The 17,701-nt window shown below is 36.4% G+C and overlaps 1 protein-coding gene across 2 annotated transcripts in view; it reads right to left on the bottom strand.

Annotated features, from left to right (window-relative positions):
• Positions 1-1,759: 1,759 nt before the first annotated feature.
• The window catches only part of ano5b (anoctamin 5b), a 46,713-nt gene continuing 30,771 nt past the window's right edge, over positions 1,760-17,701 (bottom strand). For both annotated transcript variants that reach the window (XM_059357007.1, XM_059357014.1), the window contains 14 exons: positions 16,725-16,840; positions 16,469-16,603; positions 14,023-14,128; positions 13,763-13,823; positions 13,138-13,289; positions 12,968-13,042; positions 12,068-12,293; positions 11,743-11,921; positions 10,415-10,512; positions 9,172-9,302; positions 8,877-9,082; positions 7,266-7,453; positions 5,208-5,313; positions 1,760-5,110 (listed from right to left, as the gene is read on the bottom strand). In XM_059357007.1, coding sequence (XP_059212990.1) covers positions 4,886-5,110; positions 5,208-5,313; positions 7,266-7,453; positions 8,877-9,082; positions 9,172-9,302; positions 10,415-10,512; positions 11,743-11,921; positions 12,068-12,293; positions 12,968-13,042; positions 13,138-13,289; positions 13,763-13,823; positions 14,023-14,128; positions 16,469-16,603; positions 16,725-16,840 — 2,004 coding nt within the window. In that variant the 3' untranslated portion in view covers positions 1,760-4,885. The remainder of the gene's footprint in view (positions 5,111-5,207; positions 5,314-7,265; positions 7,454-8,876; positions 9,083-9,171; positions 9,303-10,414; positions 10,513-11,742; positions 11,922-12,067; positions 12,294-12,967; positions 13,043-13,137; positions 13,290-13,762; positions 13,824-14,022; positions 14,129-16,468; positions 16,604-16,724; positions 16,841-17,701) is intronic.

Raw genomic sequence — 17,701 nt, 5'->3', positions numbered from 1 at the left:
CTCCACCCCCAACAAGCTCCTCTGCTCAACGTAGGAATCCATCAATAATTTAAGCCTATTTTCATCCCCACGAAAACCACATCTTCCCACAGAAGCATGCGAAAAATTTTGGAAGCATTTTTTTCTCCATATGTATAATTTATAAGATTTTAAGGATATGGTCTGTCATTTGGTAACTATCTGTCTCCACACCAAATGTATCCAAATGAGAACTACTATTACATAATAATGACAATAATAGCATTAATGATAATAATAACATTAATAATGATATGTATTATTATTATCGAATTTTAAGATAATATCTTAGATGTGCCATTAGATGACAAAAGAGAGAAAAGAAAAGCGATGAGTGTCTTTCTTTCATTTGTTGGTATGGGGCACCACCTGGTGGTCACACATGACACTGCGTCTTGCTCTCATGTTCTTGCAGATATTTGTATTTTGCTAGATCATGTTTTGTACAGTCATAGAAGTCTTTTGTCTTTATGTCACCCTCTAAACAATATTCTGTTTTTATTACTATTGCACTTTTGTTGTTGTTTGAGCTTTACTGCACTGAATGACCATTGACAAATCTCCTTAAATTCACTACAGGATGGACCAAAAAATATCACAGCGGTTTTCCAGAAAATGTTACATTATTTAATCCAATTAACTCTACAACCAAACAGTAACATAGACATCTTGATTGTTTTTGTTTGTGTCTAACTGTTTGTTGATGGATACTATATATTTTTAAAGATTTTTTGTGCACATTTCTTACGCTTTATTAGATTGTGAAAGAGAGAATGGAAGGGAGAGACAGACTGGAAGACATACAGCAAATGGACCTTGGACCAGATGCAAACCCAGCTTTAGTGGTATGTGTTGTGTTGTATATAATTGGTATATATGCTTCGTTAATTGTATGATTTCTATCTCTGACCCCAGAAAAACTAACTGGCATCAGGGTGTTCAGTAATGGGGATTGTTCCTCTGCATGAGGGGGGAAAGTTAAGAAAGTTTCTGTGTGCTCGCCTTAAATTTTTAAGTATTTAAACACCGTAAATACGAGGTGATTTTGTGACATCACAACTAGTTTGTAAACCAATCAGTGATCCAATATGCAGCTTACCAATAGACTTTAAAGTGAAGATGGAGACATCTTGTGTACGGTAGTTACATTTTAAATTTTAATATGAAACACTTATTATTATTCAAACTGATTTTTAATAGATCTTACATAGAGAGGATTGTTAAAGGGACAGTTCACCCCAAAATCCAAAATTTCTCCTTTTACCTGAAGTGCGATATATCATCTAAATAGTTTTTTCGGTTGTGGTGCTCAAAGAAAAATAAATGCTTTTGAAAATAAATCTTGACCTCGTTACTCATGATAATCTACAGACCATGTTGTGAGCAGTTTTATATAGGAACTATACTAGAAATAACAAAGTTCCTCCATGAAACTGGTGCCATGAAATGTTTTGGCACTCTGAGCACCAAAAGCCTTGTAGTTCAATTCTATTCCAGAGAAAGAGGACATTTCTACATTTTTCCAACTCTTGACAACTCACACTAAAACTATCTATACTGATAAATGACACTACAGGTAAGAGGAAAAATATGTATTTTTGATTTTGGGGTGAACTGTCCCTTTAAGTTGAAAGGAAGCTCCACAGTTTAAGTCCTTTTCTTGACTTTGCCTGTCACAATAGTTTTATCTACTTAATGTTGTTGTATATGCTACGTGCAAATAACACTCACAGAAAAAAAATAGTTAGTTATTTGTTTATTGTGAATATTAACAGCATCTCTGTACAATAGGCTGCAGTGAACTCAAAATGTAATTGATAAAATATTTACAGCAATACATGCACATCAAACAAGACAAAGCAGCTAGTTTGCAATGACTCGCAGCAGCAAAACAAATGATATGAAACACGTTTTTCAATTCAGATAGAAACTTGGTCGGTACAACATCATACAAAAACAAGTAAGCACAGAGGTTTAAGGCATTTTGTTTGTTGGGAAATACATCGTGCATGTTGCAAGATCACGTCTGACATCTGCATATCAACAAGTGATGCTCAACAAACGTTAGTAGATGTTTAATCCTGAGATGTGTTAGTCACGCTTAGCTTTTGACAGTCGAATATGATTTTGCTGAAATCACAACTGCAACATTTACATATAAGATTAGAAAGAGGTTTCAGTATAAACACAGACATATCTTAATGTATGTTAAGCTTAAGAAGATAGAAAAGTGATCCTGTATCTCATAAATGAAAAGAAATCCAACACAGGATTTTTATTTTACTTCTCTGGTTCCTTTACAAAGTAGTAATTTATAGCATTTAATCTACTTTGAGAACTAACACTGTTTGATGATCAGTCATGAGCTGATGAATAGTAGAAAATTAGAAATTAGTTGCTGCAAATTATGTTGAGACAGATGTTCAAAGGAGGATTATGAAGTTACTCTAAATACAAAAGCTTCAGACTACAGAGCAGAAGCAGATTCATAAATTAATTGCACTACAACCCATTTAAATAGATGATATATTATTTATATCTACAGCAACATTTAGTAACCAGATAAGAGTAGGAACAGGTTACTAAAGTCCACTTCTTTTCACCGACATGTTTCCCAACCAGGGAACAAGAAGTTCTTCCTCCGTTCTGCTCGTCTGAAATGAAAGTTCACGCCTGCAGTACATTAAGACTCCAATAATGTGAAATCTGTAACAGAAATATAGCCCATTTATTATCCATGTGCAGCACAAGGACGAGTAAAATAAAGTAAAAAGTCGACACACGGTGACCTAAACTCACACACACAAACTGATTGTATTAAAACTGAAAATCTGTCAGGAGATTTTCTTCCCGTTGTCTTTTCTTTTTGGTAGAAATCTTATAATTGGTCCCGCAGCAAGTTGGAAATACATGTGAAAGATGAGATGCATGAGCCTGCAGCTGCTGTCTCACCATGTTACTGACTCAGAGTGGAGAGATACACACTTCAGATTGGTACAGTAAGACTGCAGTATGATGGAGGTACTTGTTTTTTTTTTTTAAATGCACAGTTTTTAAGAGCCTTTCCCTAAACATAACACACTCGACAACAACACTAACAATCTCATAGTCCAGCTACAGATCAGTGGACATTATGTAGCAATTTAACAAAAATGTAAAGTTGTAAGTCTACATTCATTGTTTTTACAACAGACAAATCTTCTTTTCTTAAACAGCTAAGTCCTTCATCTTGTCTTCTCGTTAGAAATCACATGCAGACAATTTAATAAATGACATCATGACAGACTATTTAAAGGATAATTACATCTAATGTCACACCAAAACTTTAACTCTACCAGCACATACAGAGACTTTTTTTCATGACTAGGGATGGATATCGAGAACCGGTACTAAATTGGTACCAGTTTTTGACCGCTCAGTACCGAAATATTGATACGCTCCTGGAAAAGTTGCTACAATCGGCATTTATTGTATTCATGTAATAATTAATCTGAACATAGCTGGCATTTTCAAGTTCCTAATGATGATGCAACTTCAAAAGTTTAAGCTCCTTTTACTAATACTTGTTTAACCTTTTCACATCTTTATTTTTTGCACCAAATAAAGGAGAATATTATCAATAAAGGTATAGATAAGTATCGGGATTGATAAGCAGCATATTCTCATGAATGGGTTAGTATATTTTCTCAGGAAGACTTTTGCAATGCGTTTATGATATGCAACAAAATATTGGCCGCTTTTTTTTCAAGGACACTATTTTAAAGAGGTGACGATCACTGTTTTAAACAGTAATGTTGTGATATGGACAATTTAAGATTAGGCTAGGGTATGAAAGATTAACAGGGTTAAAATAATTAGTTAGAACAGGGATGGGCAAGTGGAGGCCCGGGGGCCGCATACGGCCCGCACCCTCACTTGAAGTGGCCCTCCGTACAACTACATGCATTTGAGCATGAAATCTTAAAAGTGCAGTGTAAAAATGCACAAAATTACTTCTTGCTATTAATGTTGGTTCTTGCACTGAAAAAAAGAAATCACAGTAAGTGGTAATTTTTTATTTGCTTCAATCCTTTTGTATTCCTATTTATACAGTTAAACATGCATTTGAGCATGAAATATGTTAAGTTACTGCACTGTAAACATATTTCAAATTGCAGTTTCATCATATCTGGTTAAGTACACGGTCCTATATGTGGCCCTGTGGTAGTGTCCATGAAAAATTGTGGCCCCCTCCAGCATTTAAGTTGCCCATCCCTAAATTAGAATATCAGAACTATGAGACGCAGTTACATCAGGGGCAAAGAAAATTAGTGAAGTGTTCAACTGGACACAAATGGGTCAAAGTCCAAAGTTTTTTTTTAACCAGCCCGTTTCCCGCCCATCCTGAATGAGTTTGTGGTCTCTATGCCACAGAAACAGACTTGTGGTACACCTATGAAACTAAGTTTGTTACTTTTCAGCGGAATAACTACGAAGCATTCACGAGGACAGCCTGCGATAAACACCAATATAGATATATAGCCATCCCTAGTCAGGACAAATGGAGAGTTTGAAGGCATTACATGGGGAGTGATAGAAGCGGCAGTTATAGTCTTTTTAGCTCTTCATTGTTATTTTCCATCTATCTTTTTATGGCACGGGAATTTTTCAACACTCAAGAATTTTTTCTACGCAAACCGAAAAGTTGCATTCGATTTGCTCTGATGCCTCTACACAGATCCTAATATAGGAGTCCATTCAGCAATAGAAGAGCATTTTTCGCATTTTAATCCCACAGACAGAAGCCCTTGGATGTTCTCAGTGAGGAGAAATCTCCCAGACGTGTCCGTTCTTGGCTCAGTTAGTTAGTGAATGGCGAAGCAGGAGGCTAGACACACTCGGGCACCACTTCATGCTTGTCCGTCATCGAGGACATGTCTGACCGCGGCTCTGTGATGAAACTGGCGCTCAGCTGCATTTTGAGCCTCTCCACCTCGTAGTTGTGCAGGTACTCCTGAATCAGGTAGCGCTCTCGTTTAATCCGAGCCTTCACGTCTGACGGGACGTCCGGGATCATCCACGCCACGAAGAACTTCACCACAAACACCACGTGCTGCGGATGGAGAATGATCACATGGTCAAGATATCATTCTTTAATTTTGTGCATTTATTTTATAAGTAATGCGTGGGAAAAGACTGTGTTGTCTTACTTCCATGATGATAATAAAAGCCATTTTGGCTGCCAGGATGTGCCAGAACTGCATGGTGTGTTGGTACTGCTTCTCGTGGCCCGGAGGGTAACGGTAGTCACGGTATCTGTACAAAACAATGTCATACACTCAGTAATGGTCCTATTCATGTGATTATTAAACAAAATGTGCTGATACAAGAACATATAGGTAGGGGTGGGCGATATGGACCTAAAAGATTATCACGTTATTTCAGGTATTTTTGCGATAACGATATTCTTGTCGATATTACAAAATACTGCAAAAGATATAGAAAATATGATTATTTTAGTCTGTATAAATGAATAAAAACTAAAAATAAGAGTATTAGCAAATAATTAAAAAAAATAACTATCTAGGGGGTCCGGGGGCAATTTTTTTTCATAAAAGCTCAAATTTGGTGGCCTCTCACACATTCTAATGCCACTATTCCATCATATACACTGATCTTATTCATTGCATATTTAGTTAATTATTGTAAAGGAGAATTAAGGTTCTTGTATGTTTTATTCAAGCCATCTTATTTTGACAGTCTTCTTGTAAACACACTGTGCTCTTATTTTGAAAGCTGCGTTGTTTAGCAACAGGAATGTTGCCAATATCATGATATGCATTTTTTTACCCATAAAAGAAATATACCGGTATAATCATGAACGATACGGCACACCCCAACATATAGGTAAATGTTATAGAAATCCAAAATTTGTCAGAAAGCTCAAACAACAAATATAAACATTTATTATTATTCTTGAATTCAGCAAAAGGAATTATAAACTGCACCTTTCTGCACAACAATTACACCAATAATAATAATTACTTCCTAGGCAGCGCAGACATGCACAAAATGAAGCTAATCTTTTTTTTTTTACTTGCACCTGAGCTGAAAGAAAGACCAAACAAATTCTGCTGAAGCGGCAGAGGTTCTGGTAGCAGGGCTGAAATGTGTTACTATGCGGATACCTGGGATGCATGCAGTGAAAGTACCTAATTTTTCACATCTGAATACTGACAGACATGTATTGAAGAGGAAATCTAAAGTTTAGATCACTGTGGAGCTGTGGGGACGAGGCTATACTACCTTAGTCTAAAACTGCAGCTAATATCTCAGCCAGACGAACATTCTGTCATAAAAAATAACTTATTTTCAAGACTATAAACCTGCAATGTTTTTTACTGACTTGAGGGCAGCACAATAAACTAAACACAACATTGCCATACAGTATTATAAATGTTTAAAACTAATAGTGCTTATGTGTAGCAAATATTTGCTAATTTATATGTATAGCAAACACAGAGCAACACTAATATTCATTTGGAGTCACATTTCTTAAATTTTAGAGCATGGGTCTCAAACTCGTGGGCCAATTGTGGCCCTCATGACGATATTTTGTGGCCCCCACCTTGATAGGAAAGTTTAATGTGAGTTTTAGATGAATGGCACTTTACCGTGTTGTGTGTGAAAGGTCCCTTTAATTACTTTTTTTGGTAATTTTGTGTCTTTTTTTGTTCTTTTGTGTCTTTTTTTAATAACTTTGTGTCTCCTTTTTTTTTTTTATAATTTTGTGTCTTTTTTGGTAATTATGTGTCTTTTTTTGGTCATTTTGTTTCTTCTTTAAGTAATTTGGGGTTTTTTCTGTCATTTTGTGTCTTTTTTGGTCACTTTGTGTCTTTTTTGGGTCATTTTGTGTCTTTTTTGGTAATTATCTGTATTTTTGTCATTTTGTGTCTTTTTTTTGGAAACAGAACAATTCTTTTTTTTTTTTTTTGGTTGCAACAATTCTAAGACAGGTGAGATTGAATTAAAACAGTATTTTTAAGCTATAAAACCAAAACAAAGACCTGAAAAGATGCTGTAAAGCTCCATAGAGCTGAGGTGACCATTTTCTGTAGGTATGTCACTCTGAGCAACCCAGCACATTACCAATTCATTCTGAACAGTTTTTCATGTAAAAATACTGATTTGTGCAGGTTTAAAGCTCTTCAGAAATGTAAAAAATAAACCAAAGCCAGATGCACAACAAGCTCTTTAGGCTGTAATACCTGCAGGTGGATGTGGAGTTCAGAAACCAGTCGTCTCTGTCCTCGGGCATGTGGCGCTCATCTATCCCAGAGATGTTGTAAAGTGACAGGCTGTTGTTGACGTAGCCCGTCATGGTGCTGTCATTACCGTAGGCATACAGGAAGACCATACGGGGGATCATGTCTGATGTAAACGCCATAATGAAAGCCTGGGACAGAAATAAGAACAACGACTTTCAATGAAATGTGTCTGTAGTGAAATTGCTGCAAAAATGGCCGAAAAGCCTGTTAAACATTTCAAAAGCTTTGGTGCATTTCTCACGTCACTATTTACATTTGCACAACAGTTAATGCATTTCTCAAAACAATTAGTACAAACTGCAAAACCTAGTTGATAACCTGCAAAAGCGTGTCACTTGCTCAAAATGGATCGCTCATTCCCCAAAAGCAAGTATTCATGTCAATGAAAGTGTCAGTGACATCAAGATGAAAAGTCCTGACACCATATTAATGAACAAGAAAGTCAAATGGCTTTGTTATGTTTTCATTATGACAGGTTACTCTGTAAATGTTTTCCAAATGCAAGAAAGTCAGATCTTGGTGACGCTACCTGAAAATGCTCAAGACAGCACTATATACTATTTGCACAGCCATTTGAAAACTACAGTAAAGTTACACATTACTGTATTTAGTGGGGTAACTGAGTAGAAGACACTGAATATGTATGTTTCACATTTTTATTGCATATGCTCTTTTCAATTCTAATTTGTTTACACCATTGTGTAACATGACGTCCCTTTGGGTAGAGCTGTGCACAGTCCAGTGTCACAGTGTTGTAGAAATGGTCCACACTATGTCCTGCTGGTTCATATATGTTGTAAAGTGTTTCTGGGTTTATGGGATTCAGCTCTGAGTGATTGTAGAGAAGTGGCTTATCATCGGTTCAACTAATGCTTCACACAGTCCTTCTCATCAGTGGAAGCTGAGGTTCACCTGAGAGAAATTGTTCAATTCTGGAGACATTTTCAGTAAAAATTAAAGATTTAAAAAAATATATAAAATTAGCTTGACAGATTTTGACAACTAGTTCAACATTTTTGTATGTAATGACTCAAGCAATGAAATGAGGACTGTTAGTTTTATATGGAATGTAAATTCCATATAAAACTTTCATACGGAATGAAATTAACCATTTCTATTTACTATTTATTGAGATGAGATGATGAGAATGTATCTTGTTATTTACTATTTATTATGCTTTTTTAAGTGTCCTGTACGTGAGTGCATTGTATTTCGTTGTATTTCTGTGCAATGACAAATAAATCTAATCTAATCTAATCTATTCAGCATTCACAAGTATAGTTAATTTTGACTGACATGAAATAAGCAAATGATAATGTTATAAAACAGCAGAGAGTTGTATGAAAGCTATTGATGCATGTCCAAAAGCATGTTGTTTTTTGTTGTCAGGAATGAGAAACTGCTACTATGATGAGCACACATGACTAAATGTTGTGGAGGTTGAACTAACTGTTGTGGAAATGTTAATATTGATGTGAGAAATGCACCAAAGCGACTGAGAAAAACTGTAATGCTGCTGGTAAACATACACTACTACAGACAAACACTCACATTGGTAACAACAGACAAGATGGCCACTGCGTTGAGTATTTCCTGCCACGCTCCGATGTTTCGGGCCTTGGACGCCACCGGCCGTCTGAACTGAGTGGTGAACTTCCAGGCGTCCACCCTGATCTCCAGGATGTTGTTGAACAGAGCCAGGAGCGGAGCCAGGGGGAAAGAGGCCACAAACAACGTGATGAAGCCAAACTGGACCACTGAAAAGACAGACAGAGACATTTAGTGATGATAAAGACACAATGGAAAACAGGTGGATGTAATAAACAAGGTCAGTGAAGTAGCTCACCCATCTCCAGGTACTCGTAAAACAAGCCCAGCTGGCTGAAGTTCAGCAGGACGTGGTCTTGCTCCCAGCGGCTGTAATGGTTCTCAGGATGATGCCGTCCTTTTCTGCCGCTCCACCAGTTACGCATCAACCTGTCCAGAAGAACCACGAAGAAGAAACAGACGTCAAACTGCTAGGGCTGGGAGATATATCGACATAAAAAATATATTGATATATTTTTTAATGTGATATGGATCATCAGTTCCAAAAATATAATATATAATTGCTGCCCTTACTAGGACTTGTCATATTTAGTTAATTTGTTATGTTCGTTATTCTTTTCTCATATAAATATATTTATTTCAGAAAAGGCTGCTGCTCCTCTGCATTTTTTGCCTTTGATAGTTAGTATTGTCAAGTATATCATGTTTAATATATATTTGAAAGAAGTAGTAGTAGTAGTAGTAGTAGTAGTAGTAGTAGTAGTAGTAGTAGTAGTGATAATAGAACTAGCCTATAAGCCTATTTTATTTCATAGGCTATTTTTATTTAAGGTATTTTTTTATTTAAATGTGCACTTTATAGAGCTTTGATTTTTTTAAAAAAGGTACTCCTGTTGTTATACAGTATTTATGTTCACTTAAATAAACGGTTTCAATAAAACTACTTGTGACTTGTCATATTTGGCTTCGACTTTGACTGAACATTTGCTCTCAATTTGCGATAAAAATATCGGGATATTCTATCGTATATCGATATTCAGCCTAAATATATCTGGATATGACTTTTGGTCCATATGGCCCAGCTCTAGTGACCATGTATGAACATGGTGAAGTCAGACAAGGTCTAATTCTGCACGCCTCTTCATCTCTGAGTCTATTCTTTACAATTCTTGTATTTGTTGGACAGAGAAGCAAAAATGTCAGGGTCTGACACTCAGAGACTTAATTAACAGAAATGAACTGAATTCCCTTCCTTTTGACGTGGGTGTGTGCATCTGAAGCCAGCAAGCTGCAGAGTAGTAAATTAAATTGATTAAGAATAGAATAAATCTACTCATAATGACAACGTGCATAAAAAAAAATGATCCGGTGAAAATAATTAATGGAATGTACCAGGAACTGCCAAAACACAGACAGTTTAAAACTAATTACAGAAAACTCCCTTTCTTGTAGCGGCTAATTGTTCATTGAATAAGTGACAATTAGTGATAAAGAGGAAGTGATAGAGTGGGTGGTAGAGGACAAAGATGTGACGGACTCACGGCAGCAGAGCTTCCTGAATGTTCCCCCACAGCTGTTTTCCAGACATAACAATCACCAGCTGTGTGGTCAGCTCGATCAGACAGCCTCCAGGATCACACTAGGACAGCACCAGGTTTTTAGTTTACATAACACACTTTTATTAAATGCACTTTCTGTTGGCAGCACCGGATTATGAAACTGTTCTCACCGGTCGGAAAATGTGGGAAGTACGGTGTTAACCTGCCCTTTTTTAAAAAATTGGGGGTGTTTACGTAAACCTGCAGTGCAAAACTTACGACATATGCCAGCAGGTGGCATATACAGGTACATCTCAAAAAATTTGAATATCGTGAAAAAGTTCCAATATTTTTTGTCATTTATTTCAGAAAGTGAAACTTGTATATTATATAGATTCATTAAACATAGAGTGAAATATTTCAAGTTTGTATTTCTTTCTTTTAATGATTCTGGCTTAGAGATAAAGAAAACACAAAATTCAGTGTCTCAGAAAATTATAATATTACATAAGACTGTGGACTCACATATTGAACTTCTTCACAATATTCTAGTTTTCTGAGACACTGATTTTTGTGTTTTCATTATCTCTAAGCCAGAATCATCAAAATTACAAGAAAAACAGGCTTGAACTATTTCACTCTGTGTAATGAATCTATATAATGTATGAGTTTCGCTTTCTGAAATGATTGACAAAAAATATTGAACTTTTTCACGTTATTATAATTTTTGGAGATGTACCTGTATATACAAGAATAAGAATAAAACTTCCCCTGAAAACCAATCTCTATTTTTATCTCAAGCAGCCACTCCAGAAACTTTTCTTGGATGCTTCTTACTCTATACTACTAACTGCTTCATCACGCCAGCACGTGAAAGTTGCCAGTCAACACAGTTCCAGTAAACTGTGAAAAACAGATGGCTTTTCATGCTTAAAGTAGGCTTAATCAGCAGATGAACATGTTTACCATGTTGTCCTGCACTTGAGCTTTAAAAGAAATACATCTCAGTTTGGTTCGTAAAGGAGCGATATACAATTTTATCACATGTCCCAATAAAAAAACACTTTTTAACAAGAGCAACCTCATGATTTCTGCTGAATGTTTCTAACTAAAAAGTATGTTCACTAAAAAAACAGGTCCTATCTATGATGCAATAGAAATATCTGTTAACAAAATGTAAAGTAAACCAACTTCAGTATGTTTTAGTGCCACTTTATACTATAATATTGTGAATGGCAATTGTTTTAGACAGGATAATCATGGCGTGAAAAGTTTGTTACACAAAGTAACTTCAGTCAAATCAAAATTGTATAAAGTACAAGAAATCTCACCTCCTCATTTCTCAGATTGCTCGAGCTGCCAAACATATAGGAATATTTGCCGGGATGACCCACAAATTTCCCTTTGAAGAAGGCCACGTAGAAGCACGACGAGTAGTAGTTGACGAACTGGAAGAGGAACATCTTCATGGTCAGCCTGTTCTCATACTCCAGGTGGGTCTTTGGGATCTCTGCAGAAAGAAAACACCAAGCAAAGAATCAGTGTCTTCGATGTTTTTTGGATGTGGAAAGGCAAATTGATGACTCTACTGTACACTCCCGTTATCTGTCTTTAGGTTCTTTTTGATTCGGTAAACGCCAGATTAAATCCTTTTACCCATATCAGTGATCCAAACGGCCACCCGCTCATAGAAGAAGTTGAGGATCATGATGATGACAAAGTTGATGCAGGAGGCAGTGACAGAAGTGGCCAGCTGGGGGGTGATGAACCTGCCCACCACCTGGATCTTCCTCATTGGGTCTTTAATGATACTTGCAAAGGCAGCGTACACGGCCAGCCTGTACGCTATCACCCCGATGATGCACGCCACGATCAGAGAAATCTGCAAGAAGCAAAGAAATTAACCTTTTTATTCATTTATATATATATATATTAATATATATTATATTATATATAGTGATAATAATGATGATGATGATATATATATATATGTATTTATGTTTTATTGTATATATATATATATTAATATATATTATATTATATATAGTGATAATAATGATGATAATGATATATATGTATGTATTTATGTTTTTATATATATATATATATATATATATATATTTAGTTTTTTAAATTATTGTTATTATTATTATTTTATTCTATTTACATTTTAATAGTATCACCTTCTCTGCCTAATAATGATACATAATATTTATTATCAGATATTAATACTTAACTACTAGATCTATTACTGAAACACGCACGCACGCACACACTCACGCACACACACACACACACACACACACACACACACACACACACACACACACACAGGGGTACCATTATTGTCGTTGTTTAATATTCACTCCCTGTCTGTCTATATCACTGTATTGTATTATTGCACAATAAAAAAAATAAAAATAAAGAAAACAGCAGAAAAAAGCGAAAAAAGAAATTAACCTGTTGAGGGCCTAGGCGGGGAATATTACTTGCTATGTTTTACTGTAAATAGCACACACACACACACACACAGGAAATAGAAGAATATTCAGTTACCCAGAATAAAACAGTGGCACCCGAGAGGCAGAAGCGAGCACACTTGCTGGTGACGGGGAGATATGGCTCCATTTCCTGAAAGATTATTGGCATTTATACGTTTTTTTCGTACCATCTGCAAACCACAGGGTGCATAATATTTTTAGTGTTTACTTCCATGTTTGACGCACCTGAGTGATCTTGTTGAGTCTCCTGTTGGTGCACCGGATCTCAAACTCGGGCCGGATTTGAAGCTGCTGCTGCTCCTCTTCAAAGTCCACCAAGTCCCACTCATACTCAAGCCGGGCCTGACGACGTTTCCAGAACTCCAAAAACAGAGTTACTGCCAAGCAGATTCGAAGAAATGATACAATAAGTTGTAAAATATTAGTCTGCGAGTCGTCTGGAACAAATAGATTTCGCTGTAAAATGAGAAGTCTGATGCTGTGCAGGTGTTTGCTTCCATTTTTTGGACAAATGTTTTATAACCTGAATCATGTTGCACTGAGTGAAAACAGACAGTGTGCTGTGATTTGTAGGAGTGTATTGTGTTTCAGCTGTGTCACGACTCTTCTTGGCTCGTGAGACCAGTTTTTAAGGCCTTCAGTGAGCCGGGAGAGCTTTCCGACCGCTCCGTACATAACAACATAATTGCGCTGGCATCTTGTTCTGGGCTTCAGCAGTACGGATAAAGGTTGATGCTTTGGTGTGAAAAGGCTTTAACTGTGAAAGTCTGTCTCGTCTCACAGGAGGGGGAACAAATTGGATCTCAAACACGGGTTAAACACAGTAAGAGAGACATCGACTGACACTCACCCCAAATCCCCATAAATATGGCAAAGAATACCGTTCCCTCATTGTCAAACAGATGGGATTGCTGGAAGAGAGAATATGGAAAAAAAATAAGTTCCTTTAGTCACATGCTGGGCATAAACAGAGTGACATACTGCTGACTCAGCAGGATACAATTTACAGCAGATATCTGAGTACATCTAATACTCAGATATGTACTTTTAGGTTATCTGTTGGTTTAAAAAAAAACAGTCCATTTAACATATTAAGTGTAAATGTGTTACCCAGGATGAGAGACACGTAGAGTTGAGCTTCCAGAAAGAACACTTTTTATCACAGAGTGGACACATCACGATGCTGCCTCCGATATCAGGGTCACATATTTCTTTACTAGAAGGAGAAAAAAAAGAGACTTTAATAAGAATGAAAATACAAAGTGGGCAGAACAATTATAACCTCATATAGCATCTCATTTTGAAGAGGCCGCCATGTAAAATATGTCTATCAATCTTTAAGGCATAAGAATGATATATTATATGGGCAAAAGTATGTGGATACATGTGTCCAAATACTTTTGTACACTGTTGTTTGAGGCTGTTTTTCCTGGTTTAGTTCCACTGAAGGAAAATCCCAATGCAACAGCACGCAATTTTATTTAAGATTCAAACTTTGTTGTCACACTTTGGGGAAGACCTTTCCTGTTTCAACATCACAAGGTCCATAAAGAAATAGTATGCCTAAGGTTGGTGTGAAAAACTTGACTGGCCTGCACAGAGCCCTGACCTCAACTTATTCCAATTGCATATTGGATGTTTAAGCTGAATTGCTTCTACATAATCTGCTTGGTCCTGCATTCAGACTAATTCCAGTATTCAATTCAATTCAATTCAACTTTATTTATAGAGCGCATTTCATGCACAAGGCAGAGTCAATGTGCTTCACAATATATACATAATTACAGTTGAAAAACAAAACAAAACAAAACAACAGAAAACAAGCAAATACAAACAATTAGAAAAAAAATCAATTACAAATTAATTGAAGAGTGCAGGTAGACAAGCTCTGCCATATTCACCACATACACACTTACTCACTCCCACAACCACACGTACACAGTTCAACCGAATGCTGTTGAAAAAAGATTGGTTTTTAATCTGTTTTTAAAAATGGCTACTGATTTGGCATGTTTAACTGAGTCAGGCAGGGTGTTCCACTTTCGCGGGGCATAAACACTAAAAGCTGCTTCTCCTTCTTTGGATCTGGTGTGAGGGATGAGTAAGTTGCCACTGCCTGTTGACCGAAGTGTTCTTGCTGGCGTGTAGGTGATGAGCATATCTGTGATGTACTGAGGTGCAAGGCCGTGTAGTGCAGTATTAGCAGTATTGCAGTACCAGGAGCAGTATTTTGAAATCGATTCTTGTTCTAACGGGTAACCAGTGCAAAGATTTAAGTAATGCAGTTATTAGCTGCAGGGTTGTGCGGCGGTGTCGGACCTTAAATTGCCCATTTGTATGACTTGATGTTAGTCCTCTAATGAAGCACAAGTTTAGATTGAATAATTATTGTTTCCTGTCAGAGTGCATTTTTAACCGCACTTAAAGGCATCTCCATGTCACACTGCTGGAACTTGTTGCAGGAAACACTTTCCAATCCCCCCACAGAGCAGATCCAACAAGCATCCATGTAATCAGCTTTGGTCCTCATCCTATAGCAACCATAGTCACTTTACTGTACTGTCTCACTGATTTGCACTACCACTAACACTTGTGTGGGATTACTGGCATTTTTGCAGCACCAGCAGATCTCGTCTGAACGCAGTCTAATGCTCTTGTGGCTGAATGTTAGCAAATCCCTGCAGTCAGGTTGGACAGATTTTGTGCGGCCCAATTGCGGCCCTTGTGACGATATTTTTGGGCAAGCTGGAGCTTTGTTTCACTTGTTTCTATGACGACGTTTACAAAAAGAAAGGCAGCTCCTACCGGACCGTTTATTATCTGCTGTGTTGTTGTTACTGGAAGAAGTGGAAATGTTATGTAATATAATTTTGTGTCTTTTTTTGGTAATTATGTGTCTTTTTTTTGGTAATTTTGTGAATTTTTTTGGTAATTTTGTGTCTTTTTTTTTGTAATTTTGTGAATTTTTTTGGTAATTTTGTGTCTCTTTTAGTAATTTTGTGTATGTTTGGGGTTTTTTTTGGTAATTTTGTGTCTTTTTTTGTTGTTGTAATTTTGTACATTTTTTTGGTAATTTTGTGTCTTTCTTAAGTAATTTAGTTTTTTCCTGTCATTTTGTGCCTTATTTTTTAGTAATTTTGTGTCTTTTTTAGTAATTTTGTCTTTTTTTGGGGTCATTTTGTGTCTTTTTTTGGTATTTTGTGTCTTTTTTAAGGAATTTTGTGTATTTTTTTGGTCATTTTGTGTCTTTTTTAAGTAATTTAGTTTTTTCTGTCATTTTGTGTCTTTTTTAGTAATTTTGTGTCTTTTTTTGGTCATTTTGTGTCTTTTTTAAGGAATTTTGTGTATTTTTTGGTCATTTTGTGTCTTTTTTAAGGAATTTAGTTTTTTCTGTCATTTTGTGTCTTTTTTAGTAATTTTGTGTCTTTTTTTGGTCATTTTGATACTGCCTCCAGCGGCCCCCAGGTAATTTGAGTTTGAGACCCCTGGTTTGAAGTGTCCATATACTTTTGGCCGTGTGTGTATCAACTCCCTGATGCCCTCTGGTGGTACAAACCTTGACATGTTGTCGTCATAACTGAGCACTCCATAGGTGAAACATATAACGCCCATGACGGCGGCAAAGAACAGCATCTCTGTGTAGAAGCCCAGCCAGGCGAAGTAGATCCCGATCTTCTCGCCGTAGTACTTTCTACAGAAAGAAACAGAAGGAGTTTAACTCAGCAGTCAACGTTCAGATTTCAGAACATGATTCATGATTCATTAAACATGAATATTTAATCTCTTAGTGTAGAAACAAAAGATGACAGCACCTGATGAGGTTGAGAGGCTGCTCTTTGTAGAAGCAGAGGAAGCGGGCCCAGTGTTTGTACAAGTTGTAGCGCTCACTCTCACACTCAGCATTTCTTGCCCTTTTCCAGTAACGACACTGAAAGAAATGAAAACATCAGGCTGATGAGCAAACCCTTAGAAATGAAAGCAAAAAAATCTCTGCAAGAAAGTGAATGAGCGTGTTTCTGAGAATGTCCAACTATCTATAAAAACAAGAAGCGTGTATGTGTGTGTGTGTGTTCTTGTACTTCCTACATAGTGAGGACCAGATCACGTTTTTAACCAACAGAGTGAGGACATTTTTGCAAAGTGAGGATATTTCGGCCGGTCCTCACTTCTTTAAAGGTTTTTTTTGAGATTTCAGACTTTGTTTTAAGGGTTAAAGGTTACATGATAATGATAATTAACTGAAACTGTATTGTGTGGTTGCAAAACTAAGTAAAATTATAGTGAAAATGTCCTTCATTTTCGTCTTTGTCAACTTTTTTCATACATAACGAAGATGGATGAGGCACAGGAAATAAAGGCAAAATTTACTGTGACCTCTTTTAATCTCCCACCCAACAAATACCCCATTACAGAAAACTAAAACTAATAAAAACTGAACTAAAACTAAAGCATTTCAAAAAAATAAACACTAAACTAAAACAAGTAAACTGACTCTAAAAACTAATTAAAACTAACTGAATTTGAAAACAAAAAATCACAACGAAATTAAAACTAAAACTAATGAAAAATCCGAAACTATTATAACCTTGCAAGGAATTCACTATTACAATGAGGGCCCTCACAAAGATAGAAGTACAAGAATGTGTGTGTGTGTGTGTGTGTGTGTGTCTTTCGGAGTTTTAAAGTGCGCTACAAGGTTCAATTTTCCAATAATATTCAAATAGTTTCCAGCGAATATCAATGTTCAGTGTGTATGTGCTGGATGGTGTGCGTTATTAGATTAAAGTAG

The sequence above is a fragment of the Centropristis striata genome, chromosome 2 (genome assembly GCF_030273125.1).
Source record: "Centropristis striata isolate RG_2023a ecotype Rhode Island chromosome 2, C.striata_1.0, whole genome shotgun sequence".
In the NCBI taxonomy this organism is placed as follows: domain Eukaryota; kingdom Metazoa; phylum Chordata; class Actinopteri; order Perciformes; family Serranidae; genus Centropristis; species Centropristis striata.
Note: the sequence above shows the minus strand (reverse complement) of the source record. Positions and strands in the feature narration are given on the sequence as shown.